At 41.2% G+C, this 24,724-nt stretch overlaps 1 protein-coding gene across 2 annotated transcripts in view; it reads right to left on the bottom strand.

Annotated features, from left to right (window-relative positions):
• The window catches only part of WDR47 (WD repeat domain 47), a 117,720-nt gene that overhangs the window by 64,707 nt on the left and 28,289 nt on the right, over positions 1–24,724 (bottom strand). For both annotated transcript variants that reach the window (XM_089688692.1, XM_089688693.1), the window contains 3 exons: positions 8,869–9,035; positions 3,745–3,828; positions 3,521–3,605 (listed from right to left, as the gene is read on the bottom strand). In XM_089688692.1, the coding sequence (XP_089544818.1) occupies positions 3,521–3,605; positions 3,745–3,828; positions 8,869–9,035 (336 nt within the window). The remainder of the gene's footprint in view (positions 1–3,520; positions 3,606–3,744; positions 3,829–8,868; positions 9,036–24,724) is intronic.

Below are 24,724 nucleotides of genomic sequence, written 5' to 3'. Positions count from 1 at the left end.
ACTGTTTAAAAAATTTAATAAAAACCATTGAAATAGAACATTGATAGGTGCAAGTTTGCCATAATTTCTTATGATATGTGTCAAAGATATGTACCAATTCTGTTTCGTTTGCCTGTGGGGTATATGTATATTGTACTTATCTTATTTCTGTATTCTCTGTGTCTGGAGGTAATGGACACAAATCTCTGTGAATTGTTTGCTTTGGTTTGAAAAATTCAATAAAAACTATTTTGAAAATTTGGACAATTCAGCTGGATTTCAATCAGTGTGTGTTTGTCCCCACTCTTCAGAAGTTAAACAATTGATAGACTTCTGTCGAAGGGACATGTTGGATAAATGTTCACATTTGTATGGATAGAGGAATCTATTGGGGTGGGTGCTTTTGCAACCAGTAGCATCCTTGATGTTGTCAAGAGATAGTCTGAAATGGCACTGGTCCCAAATATTCCACAGACCAGTAACTTAGCTTTAGTACCCTATGCAGATGAACTGATTCGAGACATAAGCAAACAATGTGACAGAAGGCTTTTCAGGAAACTGTTACAGCTGTAATTTTAAGTTACAGCCATCTGCTCCATGCACTCTATAAGTTTTAAAGCCCAAAGTTGGAAACATTACCGATAGAAGCAACATGTTCACCTTGTAGTTTCAGCGTGTCATGCCTCCCAAAATAAGCCTATACAGGCTCCTTTAACCACTTCAATACCGGGCACTTTTACCACCTTCCAGTCCAGGTCAACTTTCAGCGCTCTCACACCTTGAATGACCATTGCGCGGTCATGCAATGCTATACCCAAACTAAATTTTTTCATCATTTCGTTTACAGAACTAGAGATTTCTTTTGGTGGTATTTAATCACCACTGTTTTTTTTTTTCTTGCGCTATAAACAAAAAAAGATAGAAAATATTGGGGAAAAAAAAAACCACGTTTTCTTTATTTCGGTTTTAAAATTTTGCAAATGATTGTTCTTCATAAATTTAGGCCAAAAGATATACGGTTACATTTTTTTGGTGAAAATAACCCAAATCTGTGTTTATTATTTAGTCTGTAGGAAAGTTTTAGAGTCCACAAACTATGGCAAATATCTGAAAATCAATCAGTCCTGCTGTACTAACGGCTGATCTAATTTCTTGAGGTCCAAATATTTCAGGATACCCCCCAAATAACCCCTTTTTAGAAAGCAGACAGTCCAAGGTATTTAGTAAGAGGCATGGCGAGTTTTTATAAGTTGTGATTTCTTGCCATAATCTTTTGAAGAATGGGGAAATTAAAAAAAAAAAAAAAAAAAAAATGATGTTTTCACAACTCTTTTTATATATACGATCACCAATGCAGTACTGGTGAGGCGGTGATCCAGGGACACTGATTATTGACAGTATAGGGGGGGGGAAATGTAAATAAAATTTCTTTCATTTTTTTAAATTGATTTTTTATTACTTATTCTTTTTTTTTTTTTACAATTTTTTTTATAGCATACTGTGACCAGAGTAGTATAATGTTACTACAGTAACATTGTACTACTCTGGGGAAGTGACCAGTATTTTATTTATTTTTTTACACATTATGGATTGCCTATAGCAAAGAATTTCATTGCCATCAGAAAGCATTTACCTGAATGAAATCGATTCACATAGGTTTTTTTGTTGTGATTAGCCATGATTGGCCATACCATCCATTGAGGAAAGAAAATTGTAAAAAAAAAAAATATTGAAAAATAAGTAATTTTTCTTTTTTATATACTGTCACCAGTCAGTGTCCCTGATCACCACCACACCAGTTATATGATGATGCTGTACTGCACTGGTGACAGTATGTAAAAAACAAAACAAAAGATAAAAAAACAAGGTTAAAACAACTTCAAAACACTTGTCATGCCTCTTACTAAATACCTTGAACGGTCTACTTTCCATACAGGGGTCATTTGAGGGGGTATCTGTACTGTCCTGGAGTTTTCAGGCCTCAAGAAATGAGGTCGTCAGTATATCAGAATTGATCAATTTTCAGATACATAGTTTGTGGACTCTATTATTTAGTCTGTAGGAACGTTATAAACACCAATTTGGGTTATTTTCACCAAAGAAATGTAGCATAATACAGTTTGGCCTAAATTTATGAAGAAACAAAATTTTTGCAAATAAATAATCTAACAAAAACTAAGAAAACAGGTTTTTCAAATTTTTCAGTTTTTTTTTTGTTTATTTTGCAAAGGAAAAAAACCCAGTGGCCATTAAATACCACCAAAATAAAGCTCTATTAGTGTGAAAGAAAGTTAAAAATATAATATGGGTACAGTGTTGCATGACCGCTCAATTGTCATTCAAAGTGCGGCAGCACTAAAAGCTGAAAATTGGCCTGGGCAGGAAGTGGATAACAGTGCCCAGTATTAAAGTGGCTAATCACAGCTGCTTATGACATTATGAGGCCCTGTTCACATGGAAGCTGATGCCCATACACACTAAATAGGCCTTTTGTTTCTGTGTCGCTAACGAGGGTGCTGTGTGTACCAGCCCAGGTAAGTCTATACTAATGCAGTGGCTGTAAGGACACAGCCACTCGTCCCAATGTGACAGGCATGCGGGTACATAGCCCCAAACACAGTATGTTCAGGACCACTCATTCGCATGCATGTCAAATCAAAACGAGAGACTGTGTCCTTCTAGGCTTATGCTTCCTGCTAGGGGCACAGAAAAAAAATGGCCCATTCATGGTGTACAGGCATCCGTGCCCATTGAAAAGTTCTTAGAGTTTATTAAAATTGTTGATTTGTTGGATAACATGGTTATAGAGGTTACCTGCAAAGAATCAGGCACATGCAAGGCAGCATTGGACTTCCTGAGCTAGTAAGTATGCATTTCTTAAAAGTCAGCATCTACAGTACTTTTACGGTTTTCCTATAACTCGGTAAAGCTCCTCTGCAATGGATCTCTATTAACTGGTCACAAAGGATAACTTGTCCTATTTTATTCACCATTTGTTTGGACATCTTTTTAAGCCATCTTTTCACATTCTACATTTGCAAAATGATCCTAAATGTGTAGTGAACTGACAAATGAGGCAGCCCCACCTGGCTTATCTAACCCCAAAAAGAAACACATCCTCAGTATCCTATGAAACTGCAACCCCCCCCAATCCACCTTGCTAGAGAAAATCAGGACATCAAGGCACCAGTTTCATTAGGATTAGGTCTCCTTTCACACAGCATCAGTTGCAGAAAGGCAATCGGTTTACAATCATAAGAACATTGCGTGCCTGATGAATCTCTTTTGTATATTCAGTTGTGATATAGATTGCATAGCTGTGCATGTAAGATATGTGAAGACTACTCTTTGCATTTGTCAGTTAATGTATACAGTTTGTAGCTTACAATGCAGCCTTGCCATCTACATCTTTGCTGAAAACAAGCATTGTTGCACCCAACTCTCTGACAGAATGCTGCATAATCTGCTAACTTAATGTTACCATAAGGGAAAACTTACTAAAGGATGTAGGGTACACCCACACACAAAATTAATATCTTACATGTTGTGGTTCCTCTTCTGCTGACATTGCATTGTTCACGCAAAGTGCTTCCAAAAACTTCTGCTTCAGGATTATATATCGAAACCTGTACAGGGACATTGGGAGAAGTATTACTTTTTAAATCCTGTAAACCCTGTGATTTTATTTATAGTCAGGTAACATCATCCTAAAGCACGGTTATATTTAGACTATGCTTGTAGATCTGTCACAATGATAAAAATTACCTTTTCTTGTCAAACTTCTCCATGCACTCCAGAGGCTGGATAAACTGAAGAACTTCATCCCACTGTCCATCAAGAATCAGTTGTCTAGATAATTAACATGAAATATACAAATAAACCCTTTCCATTGAAGAAAAAGCACACCATGCACATTTTGTTAAAACCTAAATTTTTATCTTTAACATGCCTGCATCAGATATCTAAAAACAGATTCAGAAGCTTGTAAGAATAATTTTTATTCATACACCACCATAGCAGCAAAACATAAAAGTTATAAAAAATCAAACATAGAAATTAGATGAGTGACATTCCTTGCATTCTCTCCTGACGGTCTCTTTATATCCAATAAGGTTGTACAGTTGACTGTGACTATGCCCTGGTACACACCGCTGCGACTTGTAATGCGAGTTGACAGTGTCAAATTGTATGACAAGTCACACCCTATGATCGGCAATGGAACCATTCTAATCGGTGCAAGTCCGACTGCGTCAGAGTCACACGGATTTGAAAAGTAGTTCCTGCACTACTTTAGGCGATATCTGGTGCGACTTGCATTGACATCTGTGCATGAAATCGCACAGATGTCTGCCAAGTCGTATTGACATGCAACTTTGTAATCGTGCGACTTCACTTGCAGTCACACAATTTCAAAGTCGGATCTGGTGTGAACCCAGATGGAGTGCTTGAAACATTTCAGAGGCTTAGTGGCTGCTGTTTTCTGATGTTTATTTACAGCTAGCCAAAATAGATCATCATGCGTGCAAACCACAGTGCGAAAAAAAGGCTACTATCTGCCTAGAGACAATCAAATATACAAAACCAAATATACAATCATCCAGGTTAATTTAAATAGCAGGCAACAGATGGGCATTAGTGTGTATGGCTGGGGTATCCAGCATAAACAAACAGTTAATTACTGCCTCATCTTAAAAGGAAATTTAATAGGAAACACTGATCCTGTGGCATGAGGTGATTTTGAGAAGATCTTCCCATCTTTTACATATATTTATTTATTTTTTCATTTATTTTTATCATCAACTCCAACTTCACAAAGCAGATCCTTAGGGACTGTTTTGTAATTTATGCAAAGCATAATGTATAATTTTTCCATATGCAGTGCCTAGAGATGTGCATATTTGACACTTTACATGTTTGAATTCTGGAGCGGATCTGACTGAATCATAACATCAGCTGACCAAGCCCCACCAGCACAGTGCAGCTTCTTAAATACTGTATAGTTCTAAATTGAAAATATATTTGGCAGAGAGAAGCCATCTACAAAGTGAGCCATGCCTCCCAGGGGCTCCAGTCTGCACAATTACAAACTGATCTATATGTATGTGGAATGAATTTGGTAGGAGCAAAAATGGAGTGTTACTTTATCCTCCTCCTCCTAAAAAATGCTTGGTTGTCTCTGATTCAAACCATTTAAACAATGACCTAGAGCAAGCATATAGAGCAAGAAAATCAGAGTGAATCCAGGGGGTAATTCACTAAAGGCAAAGAGACTGTGCACTCTGCACAGCTTCACATCATACCCAATCAGGTGCAAGGAAAATTAAACCAAAAAGACATTTTTGCTTGCACATGATTGGATGATGGAAATCAGCAGAGTTTCACCACATTCACTAAGCTCTGTGTAAAATGAGTGCAAATGCACTTGCAAAAATGATTGTCCAAAAATAGTGTTATTGGCATTTCGCAGCTAGAAAAAAAAAAGTGCCGATAATGATCTTTAATGCAAAATCACGTCCCTTTGACTTCAATAGGAAAACACCCCCTATGGACGTCAATGCAAAAAACGCCTCTATTTAAGTTTTTTAATTTTATATACATTTCATTCTCGGTCCAATTTTTGTGTGTTACTTTCAGTCATAGTTATTTTACGTTACTGGATTTCATTTTTTAAATTCATGTTCATTAAATTAATTATATTAAATTAAAAAGTCGAATATAAACAAATATATATACCGTATTTTTCGCTCCATAAGACGCACCTACGTTTTAGAGGTGAAAAACAAGAAGAAAAAAAATATTCTGAACCAATGGACTGCAGACACAGTACAGGGGATGACCACAGACTGTGGACACAGTACAGGAGATGACCAGAGACTGCGGACACAGTACAGGAGATGACCAGAGACTGCGGACACAGTGCAGGAGATGACCAGAGACTGCGGACACAGTGCAGGAGATGACCAGAGACTGCGGACACAGTGCAGGAGATGACCAGAGACTGCGGACACAGTGCAGGGGATGACCAGAGACTGCGGACAAAGTGCAGGGGATGACCAGAGACTGCGGACACAGTGCAGGGGATGACCAGAGACTGCGGACACAGTGCAGGGGATGACCAGAGACTGCGGACACAGTGCAGGGGATGACCAGAGACTGCGGACACAGTGCAGGAGATGACCAGAGACTGCGGACACAGTGCAGGAGATGACCAGAGACTGCGGACACAGTGCAGGAGATGACCAGAGACTGCGGACACAGTGCAGGAGATGACCAGAGACTGCGGACACAGTGCAGGAGATGACCAGAGACTGCGGACACAGTGCAGGGGATGACCAGAGACTGCGGACACAGTGCAGGGGATGACCAGAGACTGCGGACAGTGCAGGGGATGACCAGAGACTGCGGACAGTGCAGGGGATGACCAGAGACTGCGGACAGTGCAGGGGATGACCAGAGACTGCGGACAGTGCAGGGGATGACCAGAGACTGCGGACAGTGCAGGGGATGACCAGAGACTGCGGACAGTGCAGGGGATGACCAGAGACTGCGGACAGTGCAGGGGATGACCAGAGACTGCAGACAGTGCAGGGGATGACCAGAGACTGCAGACAGTGCAGGGGATGACCAGAGACTGCGGACAGTGCAGGGGATGACCAGAGACTGCGGACAGTGAAGGGAATGACCAGAGACTGTGGACCTTTGGGGAGGGAGGGGGAGCGGGTACCTGAATTTGACAGGTACCCGCTCCCACTTCCGCGGAGTTGCCTTCCCTCTTCTTCCCGGGCCGGCTTCTGTGACAGCCGGGTGCCCACTGCGCATGTGCAAGAAGCGCTGCGCTTTTGTGAATGGCCCGGCGCCTTCTGGGACCTTTCATGTGTCCCAGAAGACACCGGATCATTCACAAAGCGCCGCACATGCGCAGTGGGCACCTGGCTGTCACAGAAGCCAGCGCGGGAAGACTGTGCAGCGCTGGAGCGAGGAACAGGTAAGGCCCTGCAGGAGAAAACAGCTGAGCGGCCGGCCTGGTATTCTGACATGGTGGCCGCAAAAATACCGGACCGGCCGCTTTATATTCGCTCCATAAGACGCACTGACATTTTCCCCCCTTTTTTGGGGGGAAAAAAGTGCGTCTTATGGAGCAAAAAATACGGTACTTGTAATTTTTACTGAAATTTAGCGGTAATATCATGTGACAAAAAATTTGAACTACCACTATTTTATTCTCTAGGGTGCCTGCTTTCAGAAAATATATAATATTTGGGGGTTTTGTGTAATCTTCAAGCCTAAAATAATTTTTTAAACTTGTGCAATAAATGCAAAAATGGCTCTGGCAGCGAAAGGGATAAAGGATAAGCCAGACACTCCCCTTTCCAGACGAGCACCCAATCGGTGCTCACTACACTGGTCTCTCTCCTCCCTGCTAGTTCCCGGGTGTGGAGCTGGAGAAAGGTAGAGAGGGGAGGAGGAGATAAACCTGCGCAATATTAAAAAATATTACACGTTTAAGTCACCATAAAGCCCCTTTTGTTTTTGAAAGCCCCAGATATTCCTAAAATCACCTCAGATTTAAATACAGTTTTGGTTAAAATGTATTTATTGTTTTATCTGGACAAGTAGATTGTCATGAGGGACAAGTAGATTGAGGCACCGATTTAGTCCCTGGACAAGTAGTTTTTTCAAAAATGTTTACATCACTGTAAATGGAATTCAAAAATGGAAATCCAGACTCAAGCATTATATAATCTCATACTTTATGTTTTAGAGTAATGCCTTTTCAATTACAAATCGTACTGTTTAGGAGATATTCATACAGCATGCAGCCGTTGACGTCACTGGCACATGCATTCTGAATAGACAGCCATTCATATAGTGAGAGTCCTCGAACATGGAAGGAAGACCGGGTGAAGACGGATGCACCCAGAAGCCACGATAGCACTGGAGGGTTCCGTGTCCAAGTAGTTTTGTCATAATGTGCTATATGGTGCATACTATGACTTAAACCTTCAGGGGCACGATTTTTTTTTCTTCTTACTACCGCTTTAAGAGCCCCTCAATACACTAGCAGATATAACACCAATAAAAAGCCAATCAAGACAAGTAACAACAATTAATCTCTGTAAAGAGAAAGCCAGCATGATGAATGTGGTGTTTCTGCTACCAAACACACAAAGGTCTCTAACTCTGCTACAGATGTCTGTCCACAGAGTGCATGTAGAATATTTGAGCTAAGCTTATAGTGAGAACATAATGTTCTGAGTCCCAAAACACTTAGAAACTTCTGAATATAAATGACATCGTGGTTCGAGAAAAGTTAAACCCAAAAGGAAGGTATAAAAATGAAAGGCCCAGGAAGGCAGGACGGAAAAAGTGTATGCTTATACTTACCATTCATCAGGGCTCAACAAATCCCAGGCACCAGGTCATCACTAGGCATAAGCAACCCCTACCGCCCGATGTCCTGGGCATGCAGCTCCAAGCTGACCCAGTTCCAACATCCAAAAACAAAATTCCAGCTCTGCTGCTTACCCACAGCAGAGCCCAAGCTCTCTGTCAGACCCCCCCCCAAACCCTCCCTGCCAGTCCATGTGCGCAGCAGGGAGGTGAACAGAGTCCAGCCCACACAGCATGCCACACACCACAACACAAACACACCATAAACTCTCAAAAAGGCTCAAAAGGGACATGCATCCCCCAGTGAGAAAGCGGTTCCACTCAGCAGGATCGCAACCAAAAGAGACAGCAGCCCCAAATAAATTATTATTTTTTTTTTGTTAAAAATAAATAAATAAATAACTCTGAATTTAGGAACCTTCTAAAAAAGTTAAAAGTAAATTTGTCAAGCCCTGCAAAATTCCAACAATTATTTAAACGTGGACTATGGTAACATACCTGAGAAAAAGCATGTCATCAGAATAGAGCCCATTTATCACCCCACTCTCCTTCTCCAGGGCCAGCATGCTGATGTGCAGCTTCTTGGCATTGAGAAAGTCTAGAATCAGCTTGGTGATCTCTACTTCTTTAACATTTACAGTTTCCTCGGCCGTCATTGTGATGGTCTGAAAAAAGAAAAAAAAAAAAAAAAAAAAGAATTTGTTTACCTCCATGGCAATGTTTCATAACAATCAGCCAGCAAACAAAGCTAGAGAATGAAAACATTCCATTTGTGAAAAGCACTACTGAGGTTTCAAATAAAGAGTAATAAAGTAAAGAAACATGCCCACTGTGCAAGATGATGAACAAATATAGTTCTATAGGATTATATCTGTTTATATAAAGCTCTGCATAAACACGCCAGCCAACAGTTACATGACAGGTAACATGAGCTGTTAGTCTAGAAGCCATGCACACCCTGTTGCTACCTCTCACAAAACGCTTACGCTGTGTCTACACCTTGGGTGTGAGCAGGGATGAAGAAACCCCAGGTATAAACTTATGCTGCTTTCAGAAACTATCAACATTGATTACCGGTATGTTCAGTCTCTGATTTGCCAAGGAAACTCTCTGAGCAAATTTTCTTTATAAAATTCACTAAATGTGAAAAGATTATATTTCAAAATATCTGGAAAGTTAAGCAGGAGCATACTTCATAGAGATGATTAAAGCTGAAATCCAAGTTAAAGGATAAGTTCACCTTTTGCACAAAAATAATAAATGCATCTTTTTTTGCAGGTAACAAAAAGTGCATTTATTATTTTTGTCTGCAGGAGCCTGTAAAGCATTGCACCAGCGATCATAGATCGCTGATGCCATGCAGGTCTCCTGCAGACCTGTCAGTATATCTGCTTGCTGTACAGGATGTACAAGCAAGCAGATATACTGACAGAAGACTTCACGAACTGCAATGAACTGCTCCACAGTGCCGTGATATTTCATTGAAAACTACAAGCCGACAGCCGCTAAGCCTGTCAGGTCTTTCAGTTCATTCATTCACGGAAGTCTGTGAATGAATGATGTGGCTGTGTGGGCGGAGCCCCGCACAACTGCGCTGTTTTCAAATCTGACAGATAGTATGAGGGAACGTCTCCCCATACTTCTGTCAGATGGGGGCAGCAGGCAGTGGCTGCAGCATTGGGAACATGTTACATATTCCACCCTAAAAACAGGTGGAACACGTAACATGTTCCCAAAGGTGAACTTATCCTTTAAGCAAATATTGTCTAAATACATTTTATATTATTACTTGAATCTTGGGTGTGCTTTCTAATCCAGCATGAAACAACTACTGCACTTTGCCTCTTCCTGTACTAAAGACTGGTCACTGCTACCCATTTTGTAGTTTTCTGCAGACAGCATGTAGTGTGCTGATGTGCTGGGTTCCTCCCAGAGCTCCACGCAGGCAATGTACAGTACACAAAGCTACTTTTACAAGGTAATATCTGGGCTTGAAAGGTTCTTGGTGCATACAAAGTGAATTGACAGTACATTCTTTGTGGCTAGTATTGATGAAGATATTTCAATGAACGTTTTTATGCCAGGAGTTCAGCTGTAAATGAACCCCCATAGAAAAGCAGACAAAAAGGTATGCAATAGAGAAAAAGTGTGCATGTTTGGTGGCAGAAGACCACTCCTCACCAAGAAAGTACAGGAGCTGCCATCACTGGCTTCTTCCTAAAAACAGCTTGCCTGGTTGGGTTATCTGGTTTTATTGCTTTAAGCAAAAGACCCTGAAAATGCATATTAAATAGCCAGCAGAATTTTTATCTCAGCGCTTGTTCCAGGTCAGTGATTCAGAAAGTATTTAAGCTAATGAGTTAGCATGACAGCCAGTGAACCAATAATCTAAAAAGGAGAGGTCATCAATTACATAAAAGCTTAAAAGTAATTACTAAATAGTAGCTGGGTTCCCTTCCTATGCTCCCACTGGAATCCATTGACTGCAGGAAGTAAAACAAACACAGAGGTACACACATCACAGCCAGAGCCCACCACTAAATATTAGGTCATTACTGTGCTCTTTAACTTCAATGTAAACCACTGTTTGCAACCACTGTACCTTAACCCATTACTGTTCCCCCTTACATTCAGTGAAGATCAATCTTTACACTAGGTTCACAGTGAATGTGATATTGAAATTGTGCCATTTCACTTGAAGTAACTCGATTTTAACCTCCCTAGCGGTATGATTATTTCAGATTTTTGGTGCTTAAAGCGGTACATTTTTTTGCATGGAAATATGTATTTTTTTTTTATTGTAGGCTGTAATTCTTAGGAACACGAAATCATAAATTATAATTTAATAAATAATCATAAAAATTATTTAATAATAATACATTTAATTAAATAATATAATCAAACCAAAAACACTGAAATTTTAGATATAGCGCCAAGTTCACACATCACTGAGTAAAGTCGCAAAATTGTTTTCAGTGTCTGATGACGAATTTCCCCATGAATCATTATCACTCAATTCTGCAAGTGGTTCTGATTTACTATCGCTGTTCTCTAGCTGGTCTAAAACCGCTTTTGACCTAAAGGGACACTTTTTGGACGCCATGGACATTTCTCAGTTTCCAGGCAATAAGAACAGTAAAAATGCAGGCAGGGCACAGGACAAAGCACTAGGGACAAAATGTATGTAAAATGGTTTGATACAGTAATGTTTTACTATGTGATTTTAGTGATTTTAGTGAATGTCACTTTTTGTCATTTTCAAATTTCCCTCCGTTCCGTCCCCCGTACGTCCCGACGCTCGCAGGAGATGGAACCCAGAAGACAGATGCCGGCATCCGCCGGATTACATTGCCGGGGACACTGCAGGAGGGACATCATGGGAGCGCAGGACAAGGTAAATGATCGAGGGATCGCGGAGCAGTGCCGCATGGTATTCCCGAGTGTAGCTCGGGGTTACCGCTTGTGGTACTGAACCTTTACCCCGAGCTACACTCGGGAATACCGCCAGGGAGGTTAAAGCTGTGGATAGGTGCAAATTCAGGTGCGACATGTCTGACATCTCTCCGACTTCGTGCACAGATGTCAATACAAGGTGCACCTGAAATCATCGAAAATAGTGCAGGAACTATTTTCAAAATCTGTGTGACTCGGATTTGAAAGGTTCCATTGACAATAGGATGCGACTTGTCATGTGATTTGGAACTGTCAAATCGCATGACAAGTCACACCAGTGTGAACCAGGGCTTAAGGCTGCATTCAAACTGATCTGTTTTTCTTCTGCTTTGGCAGAAAAAAAAAAAAGTGAAAGAAAAATGCACGACCATGAAGTTGTGTGGGACTCTTTAAACTGATCAGTTGCAGGTCTGCTGAGTTTTGTAAAATCCTGCCTGCTTGTTTGGTTCAGTAAGAAAAAAAAAAAAAAAAAAAAAACGCACCTCCTCATTGTAATGAATGAAAAACTGAAAAACACACAAAAAAATGCACTCGCGGTTTTGTTTTTGGTGCATTTTTCAGCCATGTTTTTGTTTTGTTTTTTACAGCATTTTTGCAACAGAGCAGTGTGAAAGTATCCTTACAGTGCAAGCTTTAATGCCAGCACATTAGCCATCATCAATGTAGCTTACAGTTTTTGTGAACTTTATCACAGTACAGTAACCCTTAAAGTGCACCCACTTTCAACTTTCATAAGCCCTTTATTATGAAAGTCCACACACATTACACTTTACAATGTTACCCTTCATTGTGCAACCACTATTTACTGTACATCATCAACATCAAATTAACTTAATACTGTGTCATTTCTATGTATTGTATAGAAATGATTTAACACCTATTTCATGTTTTCTGTACATCAATTCCTTTCAGGCCACTTTACATAGAGCAGGGGTAGGCAAACTTTTGAGCAAAGTGTGCCGAAAAATGTTTCCCAAGAAATTGAGAGTGCCGGTAATTATATATACAGTTGTGTTCAAAATAATAGCAGTGTGTTGAAAAAAGTGAATAAAGCTCAAAATCCTTCTAATAGCTTTTATTTCCATACACACAAATGCATTGGGAACACTACACATTCTATTCCAAATCAAAACATGAAGAAAATATATCAAATTTGTGTTGTTCCTCTAAAAAAATTGAAGACAAGTGAATATTAGACTGTTCAAAAAAATAGCAGTGTTTGTATTCTTCTTTATAAACTCAAACATTCACTATATAAACTGAAAAATATTTGAAGATTTTGCTTTCCTTTGAATCGCTTAATTAATATTTGAATCACTTAATTAATATTTAGTTGTATAAGCACTGTTTCTGAGAACTGCTGTACATCTGTGTTGCATGGAGTCAACCAACTTCTGGCACCTGTGAACAGGTATTCCAGCCCAGGATGATTGGACTACATTCCACAGTTCTTCTCTATTTCTTGGTTTTGCCTCATAAACTGCATTTTTGATGTCACCCCACAAGTTTTCTATTGGATTAAGATCCGGGGATTGGGCTGACCACTCCATAACGTCAATCTTGTTGGTCTGGAACCAAGATGTTGCACGTTTACTGGTGTGTTTGGGCTCGTTGTCTTGTTGGAACACCCATTTCAAGGGCATTTCCTCTTCAGCATAAGGCAGCATGACCTCTTCAAGTATTCTGATGTATTCAAACTGATCCATGATCCCTGGTATGCGATAAATAGGCCCAACACTGTAGTATGAGAAACATCCCCATATCATGATGCTTGCACCGCCATGCTTCACTGTCTTCACAGTGTACTGTGGCTTGAATTCAGTGTTTTGGGGTCGTCTGACAAACTGTCTCCGGCCACTAGACCCAAAAAGAACAATCTTACTTTCATCAGTCCACAAAATGTTGCGCCTTTTCTCTTTAGGCCAGTCAATGTGCTCTTTGGCAAATTGTAATCTCTTCAGCACATGTCTTTTTTTCAACAGTGGGACTTTGCGGGGGCTTCTTGCAGATAGCTTGGCTTCACATAGGCGTCTTCTAATTGTAACAGTACTCACAGGTAACTTTTGATCTTCCTGGAGCTGATTGTTGGCTGAGTCCTTTCCATTTTGGCTATTCTTCCATCCATTCAAATGGTAGTTGTTCGCTTTTGTCCACGTCTTTCAGGTTTTGGTTGCCATTTTAAAGCATTTGCGATCATTTTAGCTGAGCAGCCTATCATTTTCTGCACTTCTTTATATGTTTTCCCCTCTCCAATCAACTTTTTAATCAAGGTACGCTGTTCTTCTGAACAATGTCTGGAACGACCCATTTACCTCAGAATTTCAGAGAGAAATGCACTGTAACCAGCATGTACAACATTTGCTGCCTTCCTTCCTTAAATAAGGGCAATAATTGCCACCTGTTTTTCAAAGAATGAATGACCTCACTAATAGAACTCCACACTGCTATTATTTTGAACATGCCCCTTTCAATTAGTGATTCAATTCCACAGAATCAGCAGCATGCATGTCATGACTGTTGGGTCTGTTGGATTTCTATTACTCTACTACACCTGCTAGTGAATTATTCACCATGTAGAAATATCATTTCTACCAAAAACAGTGATTGATCAGGTTAGTGATGTCTGACTGCTATTATTTTGAACAAAAAACTGTAATATATATATATACACACACATATACATACAAATAAAAACTTCACACTCAAAGAATAAGTTCATCTTTTCAGGCAGAGTTTCCCTTTTCATAATAAATTCAAGCATTTTCCAGTGCCATGTCTAGCTCAGCCATCCCAATGTGCTTTTCTCTCACTTACATTATCCAATTTTTTTGTCAGTTTATTTGAGATTTTGAACTGATTTTCAGATTCCATCACTTCCTGTAGATTATCTCTCAGCATTCACTTCCTGCAAACCACCTCCCAGAAGCCTTCACTTCCTTGTAGCATCACAGAGGAGGGTGTGGTTAAGTGTGTACACCACTCTGGACCACACCTCCCTCATTACAATACTACCTTCCACCAACTTCCTATACAATCTGATTGTACGCAGATCTCCTTTAGATATCCCGTCAGCTATGTAGTACAAGGGCCTGTCTGATTTGATACAAATTGAACAGATTGTTCAGGTGTGTCCTTCCATAGTTCTGATAACTTTAAAGGAAATTGTACAGAGATTGTACAATCAGATTGCATAGTGTATGGCCATCTTTATACAAATACATAGGAGGGGGTGGGTTGAGACACTTGTTTTGGGTGTTTTGGATTGTTTTCACTTGTCACGCATACGGCAGCCTATTCCCTAGGAACGGGCAGCCCTACATTCAACAATCGCCCCAGAGAAGCTCCAGAACTTTTTTATGGAGCAGAGCACGATGTGTTATTGTAGTTTTTGGTGCGTTTGCCGCACTTGGTGTGCTTTTAACATGTAATGACAATGCAAACACGATGCACATTTGCAGCGCGCTTCTGAAATGCATGGCAAAGCATGCATTTTCTGTGTGGTTTTCCACGAGTTCAGAAACGCACAGATGTGAATGGAGCGTCATTGTTCTTGTGCAATCAAACTTCAGTTTCAGACCCCATTCGCACCTACAATAGTGGGAGCGTATAGTTTTTGGCTTGTTTTTCCAGTGACACATAGGGCAGCCAGTTGATTTCAATGGGCTTCATTCGCTACATGTGGCAAAGTAGCTCATGTGACATTTTGGCGTGGTGCAAGTTGCATGTTTTTTTACTGTGCATTTTGCTGGGTTTGTCACACGTTTTTTCATGTGGCAAAATGTGTTTGTTTGTGTTTGTTGAGCCGTTAACAAATAATGACACTGAAAGCGCAACTAGCTAATTTTAGCTGTATAAATGTGGCCATACATTATACAATCTATACAATCCCCTTTAGATTTACCAAAACAATATAATAGGAGGACACACCTTCAATAAAACTGCTCTGTATCCAATCAGGCAGGCTGTTGCTCTACATCAGGGGTGTTCTGTGGGCTGCATGCGGCCCCAGGGAGTCTAGTATGCGGCCTGAACCCCTCTGAAGGGACGCTGGAGTAGCCAGGCAAATGTGGAAAGATGCTGGGGATGCTGTGATAAAAATTGATAATGATGATGAGTGTGGGTTTTAATGAGGTCAGGATGTTTGTGCTACTGAGGTCATCTGGTAATCTGCTTCCTGGTCTTACTGGCTTTTCTGTCCTAAATCTACATACCAGCAAGAGATGCAGCTTTCTAAGAAATACAGCAAGGGCTAAGGTAAGGCTTTGTTCTCAAAATCAAAGAGAGCTTTTATTTTTTTACAACTGTGGTACATTAGTGGTATATTGGTGTATAGGGGAGCTGGCTTTTAGGGAGAAAAAAAAAAAGTGACCTTCGCCTTTAATCATGAAAAGGAATTTTTATTAAGGACATGCAGTAAACGACTTGAATAATAGTAAGAAATGAATATTGAGCTTTGCACCTTTATACCTCAGATCACCCCAATTCCTGCACCTTCACCCCTCAGATCAGTCCCAATTCCTGCACCTTCACACCTCAGATCACCCCAATTCCTGCACCTTCACACCTCAGATTACTCCAATTCCTGCACCTTCACACCTCAGTTCACCCTAATTCCTGTACTTTCACACCCCAGATCAGTCCAATTTCTGCATCATCAGACCTCAAATTAGTCCAATTCTTTCACGTTCCCATCTAAGATAAGTCCCAATTCCTGCACCTTCACACCTCTGATCACCCCAATTTCTGCACCTTCACCCCTCCAATCACCCCAATTCCTACACCTTCACACCTCAGTTCATTCGCAATTTCTGCACCTTTACACCTCAGATCAGTTCCAATTCCTGCACTTCTAAATTAATGGTTCCCAAGAGCTAGTTAATTACCAGTCCAAAATAAGAGCAGGCTGCTTGGGGCGTGGGGTTAGCAGGGCAGAGGGTGGGGTCACCAAGGCATAAGATAGGTATCAGCTGTGCAAAGGATGAGGTCAACAGGGCATAAGGCAGGAGTCACTAAGGGCATAGGGCAGGGGTCAGCAGTACAGAGGATGGGGTCAGCAGGGTATAGGATGGGGTATGCAGGCATAACATAGGGCTCACAGGACATAGGATGGGGTCCGCAGGGTAGAGGACAGGGGTCAGTAGAACATAGGATAGGGTTAGCAGGTCAGAGGATGGGGTCAGATTCTTTTACAAAAACAACCTCAATCTGCACAGTGTTTAACTGGCTGTTGTAGATGTGCTGCTTTTCTGATCGGAGAACTACAACAGCCAGCTACAGTAAAAACTGTGCAGATCAAGGATGTGTTTGTAAAACAATTTGGTGTCAGCTGTGTACAGTGTGGGAAGGAGCAGATCTACTACATGTCCATTGAAGAGGATGAGTCCACTCCGAGGATGGAAGGAGGAGAGTACCAACCCGGAAAGACGCAGCTTCCATAAGAGAAGGAGATCAAGGCTGTGTTCACCACTCAACACTGCATCAGTGTCGGCTAAATGCAGGCAAGCAGAGTGACCCCCAAAACATAATATATTTGCTGAAAGTAGACACCCTAAATAATGGTAGTTCCAATCTTTTTATGTCACACGATATTGCCGGAAAGGTAAATTATCAGTACAAAAACACGCTATAGTTACTTTTAGGGCACAAAAACGCAATAAATCACGCAATTTTGTGGTAAAATATAAAAGATAAGGTTTCACCAAATATATATCCAACTTTAAATTTGCCCATGAAATGGCGACAAAGATCAGTATGCTTTAAAAGCCCCCTATAGGTCATTAGTTTAGCATTACGTAAGAGGTCTGGTGCTAGAATTATTCCTCTCATTCTGGCATGCATGGCGTTATGTAACATGTATCGCAATAGATGTTTTCAAGTGTAGGCACCCAGATGCATGTATTTATGTTTGTACATGTGTATATGTGGTGGGACTTCAACATTTTTTAGGGGGGTGGGGGAGGATTTTATGTGCTTGGGTGTAACTAAGTTTTTAGAAATTAGAAATTTTTTTTTCCATCACATAGGGGACAAAAGTGTGATGATTTTTTGGTGACAGGTTCTCTTCAACCTTCTTCTCTGTGCTGCGTTGAGCCTAGGTTCACACTACAGCGGTTGCGGAAATCCCATGTGATTCACACAGGAACCGCACCGCATTCCTGTACAAAATCACATGTGATTTGTATGCGGTGCGATTAGAGCCATACATTTTGTATGGCTCTACTCACATCAAAAAGGTGCAGGACCCTTTTTTGGTCCTCACTAGAATCGGATCGCATAGGTATTCACATGCAATCCGATTCTGCACATCGCACCGCGTTTTGCGGATCGACGTGGGGGTGTTAATTTAACATACACACCCGCTTCGGTCCGTGTGAACGGGATGCAATTGTGATGCGTTGCGGAATTCGCAGTGAAAACGCTGCAAATTCCACACCGCATCAGTGTGAACGAAGGCGGAATCTAATGCAGTTCAGATATTACTGCAATATTTTATTTATTTATTTCAGGTACTTATATAGCGCCATCAATTTACGCAGCGCTTTACATATATATTGTACATTCACATCAGTCCCTAACCCTCAAGGGGCGTACAATCTAAGGTTCCTAATTTACATTCATACATACACATACTAGGGCCAATTTAGACAGGATCTAATTAACCTACCAGCATGTCTTTGGAGTGTGGGAGGAAACCGGAGTACCCGGGGGAAACCCACGCAGGCACAGGGAGAACATGCAAACTCCAGGCAGGTGGTGCCATGGCTGGGATTCGAACCAATGACCCCAGTACTGCCAGGCGGAAGAACTAACAATTTAGCCACTGTGCTGCCCCAATACATTATTTTCTGGCCTTGATGGCTGGGGACATGGACAATGGGGATCTGGAAGTGATGTCATACACATCACTTCCAGGTCAGGAACATGTCCGCTCTCCTTCCTCCCCTCCACCCAACAGCACCCACTATGTTGGTCCCGGGCCCACAGATGGGCAAGAGGAGCCCAGGTTATATAGCAGGGGGAGACAATTTACCAGTTTGTGTTGCAGCAAACGGGCTGCAGAGGAGCTGCCTGATTGCTTCCACCTGACAAGCAAGTAGAAGTAAATGAAGAAAGAAAAGCTACCTGCCCAGCGCTCAGAACTGCAAGTCCCAAGCATATGGCGATACAAATTGCACATCCCTCTATAAAATCAGTAAGTATTGTAGCTACTTTAAGATCAAAGGGATTGATTGGAAAAATATTTCTGCACGATTGCGGTGTACAGGTAGTAAATTCACCCAAGCTGAAGGATGTTTGAAATGAGGTAAACCACAGTAGAGGATGTTCAATAAACACTGGCTTTCACAAGGAGGTACATCATTTAATAAGCTTGCAAAAAACTGCTCAAAGCTATATCCTCTAAAAACAGCCCGTCTCCTCCTTTTTCCCACAGAGAAAAAAACATTGAAATAGTTTTCAGGTCTCAGGAAACCCTCTTTAAAATTATTATAATCTAAAGCTTATCACACAATGGTGTGATCACCATTTCCTGACATAAAACATCAAGAATGAGATGTACTTAAAGTGGAATTCAAGCTTAATACTAACATTTTGGAAGTGGATCTTCACCCTTTTAAGGACGTTTCCTGCTCTCCATTTCACTACAGAAATAGTTTGTTTTGTAATTTACTTCCTACTAGGGTTTAAAAGTTTTGGTCCAGCCCCCCTGTTCTCCCTTCTTGCCAAGGCAAATTATGTCAGTGCCCACAGTGCCTCCTGGGATACGTGTCATGCATATCCCAGGATGTACCGGAAACACTACAAATCATTCCATTCACTAAAAGGAGGGGGTGAATGGTGAGCCTAGCTCCTGAACCCAGAAGAGCTGGCAGTTTTCCAATGATGTCACAGGGGAACCTGACAGTGCGGGACCCGGCAAACAGCTGCAGAGAAGAGGATCTTCAGCAGGACAACTCTAAATCTGCTGGGAGGGCGAGTATGTGAACTGTGAGGAACCCAGCACAAGGTAGGCAGGAAAAAAAATAATGGGGAGGGGGGTTGATGTTCCTCTTTGAAATGGTTGTAAACCTCAGGCATGAAATAAGCACATCCTTCAATACTGTGTACTTGTCCCTTGAGTGTCATTTCTCTCTGCTGCCTAGTTCCTCGGTTATCAGCACAAGTCACTGCTAGCAGCTTTTCCCCGACACCAAGAGTTAGGATGATGGTGGAGGAAGCTGCAGCGCCCAGTACTGTGTGAAGGGGGGTGAGCTCCTTCCCTCCAATCAGGGCTCAAAGCTGTTGGCTCTGTGAAGATTTCAGATCCACATGTTCTGCTGTTAAGAATAAGAAGATATCCTTTCATATTTGTGTTTTCAGAAAGATTTACAGAAGACGGTGCCGCAGATACTCAGCTATAACTATGCAGGAGGATTTATTTCAGCTATGTGTATCAGCCAATGCTAGTCATTTCAATGGGTATATGTAAGGGTTTACAAACACTTTAAAATGTTACTAAACCCACAACAGTAAAATCAGCAGTAAAGCATGTTTGTTATACACACTGGGGAAACCTAAGGGGGTAATCCCTCCACTGGCTTCCCGTTGCCCAACGGATAAAATTCAAAACATTAACAATAACGTATAAAGCCATTTATAACTCTGCCCCAAATTACATCACCAATCTTGTCTCCAAATATCACCCAAACCATACTCTCCGCTCCTCGCAAGACCTCCTGCTCTCTAGCTCCCTTGTCTCCTCCTTCCATGCTCGTCTCCAGGACTTCTGCAGAGCTTCCCCCATCCTCTGGAACTCTCAACCCCAATTTATCAAACTATCTCCTACTCTGCTCACTTTTAGGTGATCTCGGAAAACCTATCTCTTCAGGGAAACCTACCCTGCCCTCAGCTAATAATGGAATCTTCTACTCTTCCAACCAGTCCATCCCCCACAGTTATTACCTTTTGTACCACTAGCCCTTCCCTCCTAGATTGTAAGCTCCTCTTGTATTGAACTGTATTGTTGCTGTATTGTTTCCCGTTATATTTTAAAGCACTGAGCAAACTGTTGGCGCTATATAAATCCTGTATAATAATAATAATCATCCTCTGCATTGTGTAAAAAGGCTGTTTGATCCTGTCTTCTCTGATCCTCCCTTTCTTCCACAGTCCCCAATCCATCTGCTGATAGTACAGAGCCCTAGAAGGCAATCTGCACATGCTCAGTTTGGTGTGTATTGCTAGTTTGTTTTTGTTTTTTTCTTTTGTGGGGGAGAGGGTGCATGTGATCAGCACAGCGCCAATCAGCACTGTCCAGACAGGTGGTCAGGGGTCATGCAGCCTCACAGGACAGTCAGAGGAGAATGAAAACTCCTCCTACAAACTTTAACCAGTGCTTGGCTGGACACCGATAGATGTCACAAGACTGCTACTGCTGATGAGAAAATGCATTTAGCATTTTATATGTACTATAATCATTGCATTTCCATGTCCTGTGTACTGTGGAAGCCTGGATATAGTGAATGCAGGGTTCTGGGTTTAGTAACACTTTAAGAATAGTTAGTGCTAGGTTTAAATTTTACTTTATCCCCAATTCCCCCAACTCTACATAACAAAATCCTCTTCGGTGATAATCCTAAAACAAATAATTGCTAAAAAAAAAAAAAAATCAATATGCAACTGCTCTCTTCTCAAGGAACCCCAAGCAACCCCCAAGGGAACCCTGTTTGAGATAGGTTACTCCAGAATGTGCCATCTTATTGTCTGCCCCTCGTATGCAGAATGTGCCATCTTATTGTCTGCCCCTCGTATGCAATGTACTTTGTTTAAAACATAATCTGCTTTATTTTCTGTTAAAATTTCTTTCAGTGTATTTAAAAATGGCACATTTCTGCTACAATTCTTAAAGCAGAACCACACTGTATCTAAGCATCACAAACCAAAAACGCAATTTTCTTTTAAAATCAAGTAATTTTTTATTAACCAGCTTTTTCAAAAACAGTGTGCAAAATCAGGCTTACTTCTGCCTAAAAACTAATCAGCTTCCAAGTTTTAATGCCAAAGCTTAATTGAACAAGCTGAGGTTTTAAGCTGATTGGCTACCATGCATAGCAGCACCAGATTCTGAGTGCACCAGTTTTTGTAAATCTCCTATGTGTTACATGAAGAAAGGTAGTACTCTTCACATACCATACACTTGGCATAGAATCAAGCACATAAAATAATATGCAAGATGATTACAAAGAATTGTTTCTTCTATACCGTGCAATACATAAAAAGACAGCCAACAATCATTAGGGGAAAGAGTAAGGTTTACTGTAAACAACCACCATTAAGTCAGCACCATAATTATTAAAACTGGTGTTCTAACATTATCCCTGCTCCATATCTTAGATTACCAATTCTATACCCAAGTCATACAGCATAGTAGCTCAACCTCCACATTAAACTATCCATTTTCTCACCCTGAGAGTGGGAGAGGTGGGAAGGTTCATTAGAGTTCAGCCACCAGGACCATATTTTTTTATATTTTTTCGGAGAACCCTTGTGTTTTTAAGTAAGGTCCTCACTCCGTAATGTAAAAACAAGTGCATCACACCATTGGGTGAATGTAAGGAGTGTGGGCGAGACCCATTTCTGTCGTATGGGTTTACGAGCTAAATAAAGGAGAGACCTTGTCCACATTAAATGCATTTCATACAAGTACCCCCTCTGCAATTATTCCCAATAAGGGCAAGTTTGGGGTCCAATGCCACAGGGAATTTAGAATATCAAATATAAAATTTCCAATAGAGATGTAATTTATGGCAACGACACAACATATGTATAAGGGAATCATTGGCCACAGTACATCTAGGACACGGTGGAGGACGTTGCTCTTCCCCAAGAGTGGAGCTTTAATGGGGTATAATGTACTCTATGGAGGATGAAAAGTTGAGTCAGGCATTGTGAAGGGGAAAGAGAAACCTTCGGTAGTATTTCCAGTGCCCGAGTTCACTACTCTTCATCCACTGACACCATGTCTTGCTGCCAAGCACAAAGGCTGTTCCCTTGAGTCCTGGCACTAGTGGCTAGCTGGAGAGCGGAGTGCAGGTCTCCTATTAGCCCACGTTTAGTACAGGTTGTGGAGATAGTCATGGACAAGACTGTGGAGGGGGTATATTTAAAAACTGAAACATGGACGCTCAAATTTGCAGCGCATGACGCAGTTAAAGAGATTGAAAAAATTGTTTATTGGATAGCTGATAGCAGTCAGCTAGAACATTAAATGGTAACAACACATCATTATCATATAATTGGTAAAGGAACTGAATATCAGCCCTTTTCCAATGGTCAAATCCCACTAGTTTTTCTAGCTCAGGCAGACAGGGGTTGTCCCATAGCGGCATATATTTAGTATAACTGGTATATATAGTATAGTATATATAGTATCTGAGCCAGAAGTGGGAGCGGGTACCTGTCAATAGTAAGTATCCGCTCTCCCCAATAGGTGGGGGGGGGGGGGGTGAGGAGGGCAAATAAGCGAGCTTCTGCTTTTGGGTAGAACTCTGTTTTAAAGACCTCAGGGGGATAGGGGGGAGGAATATAAACATTGGCCAACACAAAAGGCTTAATGAACCATGTACAGCATAAAATTATAAACCACCCCTTGAGATCTTTCCAAACCCGTCTGCAGGAAAATTCCACCCCATTAGCTATGAGAAGGTCTACTCCCCTGGAATAGGAAGTATATGTAGAGTGTTATTGTACAATGTATTGATTCCATTTTAAAAATTGTATAGTATATGGGTGAAGAGGAGTTTCCTGCAAGCAGATTAACAATGGAGAAAACCTTTTAAGTGCAGTAAACATAGCTAGCTTTTTGGAGGGATATCTTAAGTCCCTAATATTCCAAGAAATGATTTCATCAGTTGTATGACCCATATTGGAGAATAATAAAATCAAGAACAGGATCGCTTCCATTTCCACATAAAGGGTACAAGTCAAGATCAAGAATAATTCAACAATGAATGTCCAAAAGAGAGGACTATGGGGTCCTTGTGAGAGAACCTGATGGCGAGCTCAGCCCCATGGACACCACATAACAAGGCTGCAACATTTTCTGACAAGCAGTGGTTGATGCTGACATGCAGAGTCCCCTGAATTGCACTAGAAAAAAGGTCCATCAAGTGCACAGATAAGAAAAAAAGATTGAGAAAAAAATGAATGAAAACGTAACCAAGAAACCAGTCAACAGAGTAGAAAAAGAATTTGTTCCACGCAGGGGCCACTACCAGGGGGGCCATGTGACCAGGAAAAGAACTTTGAGCGTACTGATGCAGGATGCAAAACAAGGTCCACACAGAAATAACTTTCACCTGAACATAGCCAAAACATATTTTGCCCATTCAGTAAATGGGGTAGAGCTGCGCATTTCTGGATTGGAAATTATAAAGTGGTATCGGGATACAGCAAGCACTATGACACAAAAGATCAGTTTGGATGAGAAGAGCGGCTTGGGTGCCAAAAGGCATCCAACCAGTGGGCGGCAGCAGCAGGCATTTCAAAGTAGTGAGTAGTGCCTTGGGCTACTTCCCGGAACCTGGCTGGATAGAATAGTGAATAACTGAGATCCAGTTGGCACAGCTGGAGTTTCATATCAGCATTCTTTGCTCATTAGTGTTGCACTTCCCCAGAGAAGTCTGGAAAGAAGAAAATCCTGGAGCCATTCATCTTAAAATCCACCTGCTGCCTGGCTTTCTGAAGAATGATATAATCTCTGTCTTTATATAATTCAGCATTTGCAGTAGGAAGGTTCTGGGGGCCACCCCAGCAGGAGGTAGTCTAGCAGGGACCCTATGTCATCACTTAACGGTAAACGTGGTCTTGAGCCACCATTCTATAAAATCCACAGGCGTTTTTTTCCCTCCACTCATATTCTGGC

Source organism: Staurois parvus, unplaced genomic scaffold (genome assembly GCF_062004578.1).
Source record: "Staurois parvus isolate SC_StPar_1 unplaced genomic scaffold, SC_StPar_1.0 ptg000450l, whole genome shotgun sequence".
NCBI lineage: Eukaryota > Metazoa > Chordata > Amphibia > Anura > Ranidae > Staurois > Staurois parvus.
The sequence above is the reverse complement of the archived record's forward strand: the minus strand, read 5'-3'. Positions and strand labels throughout refer to the sequence as shown.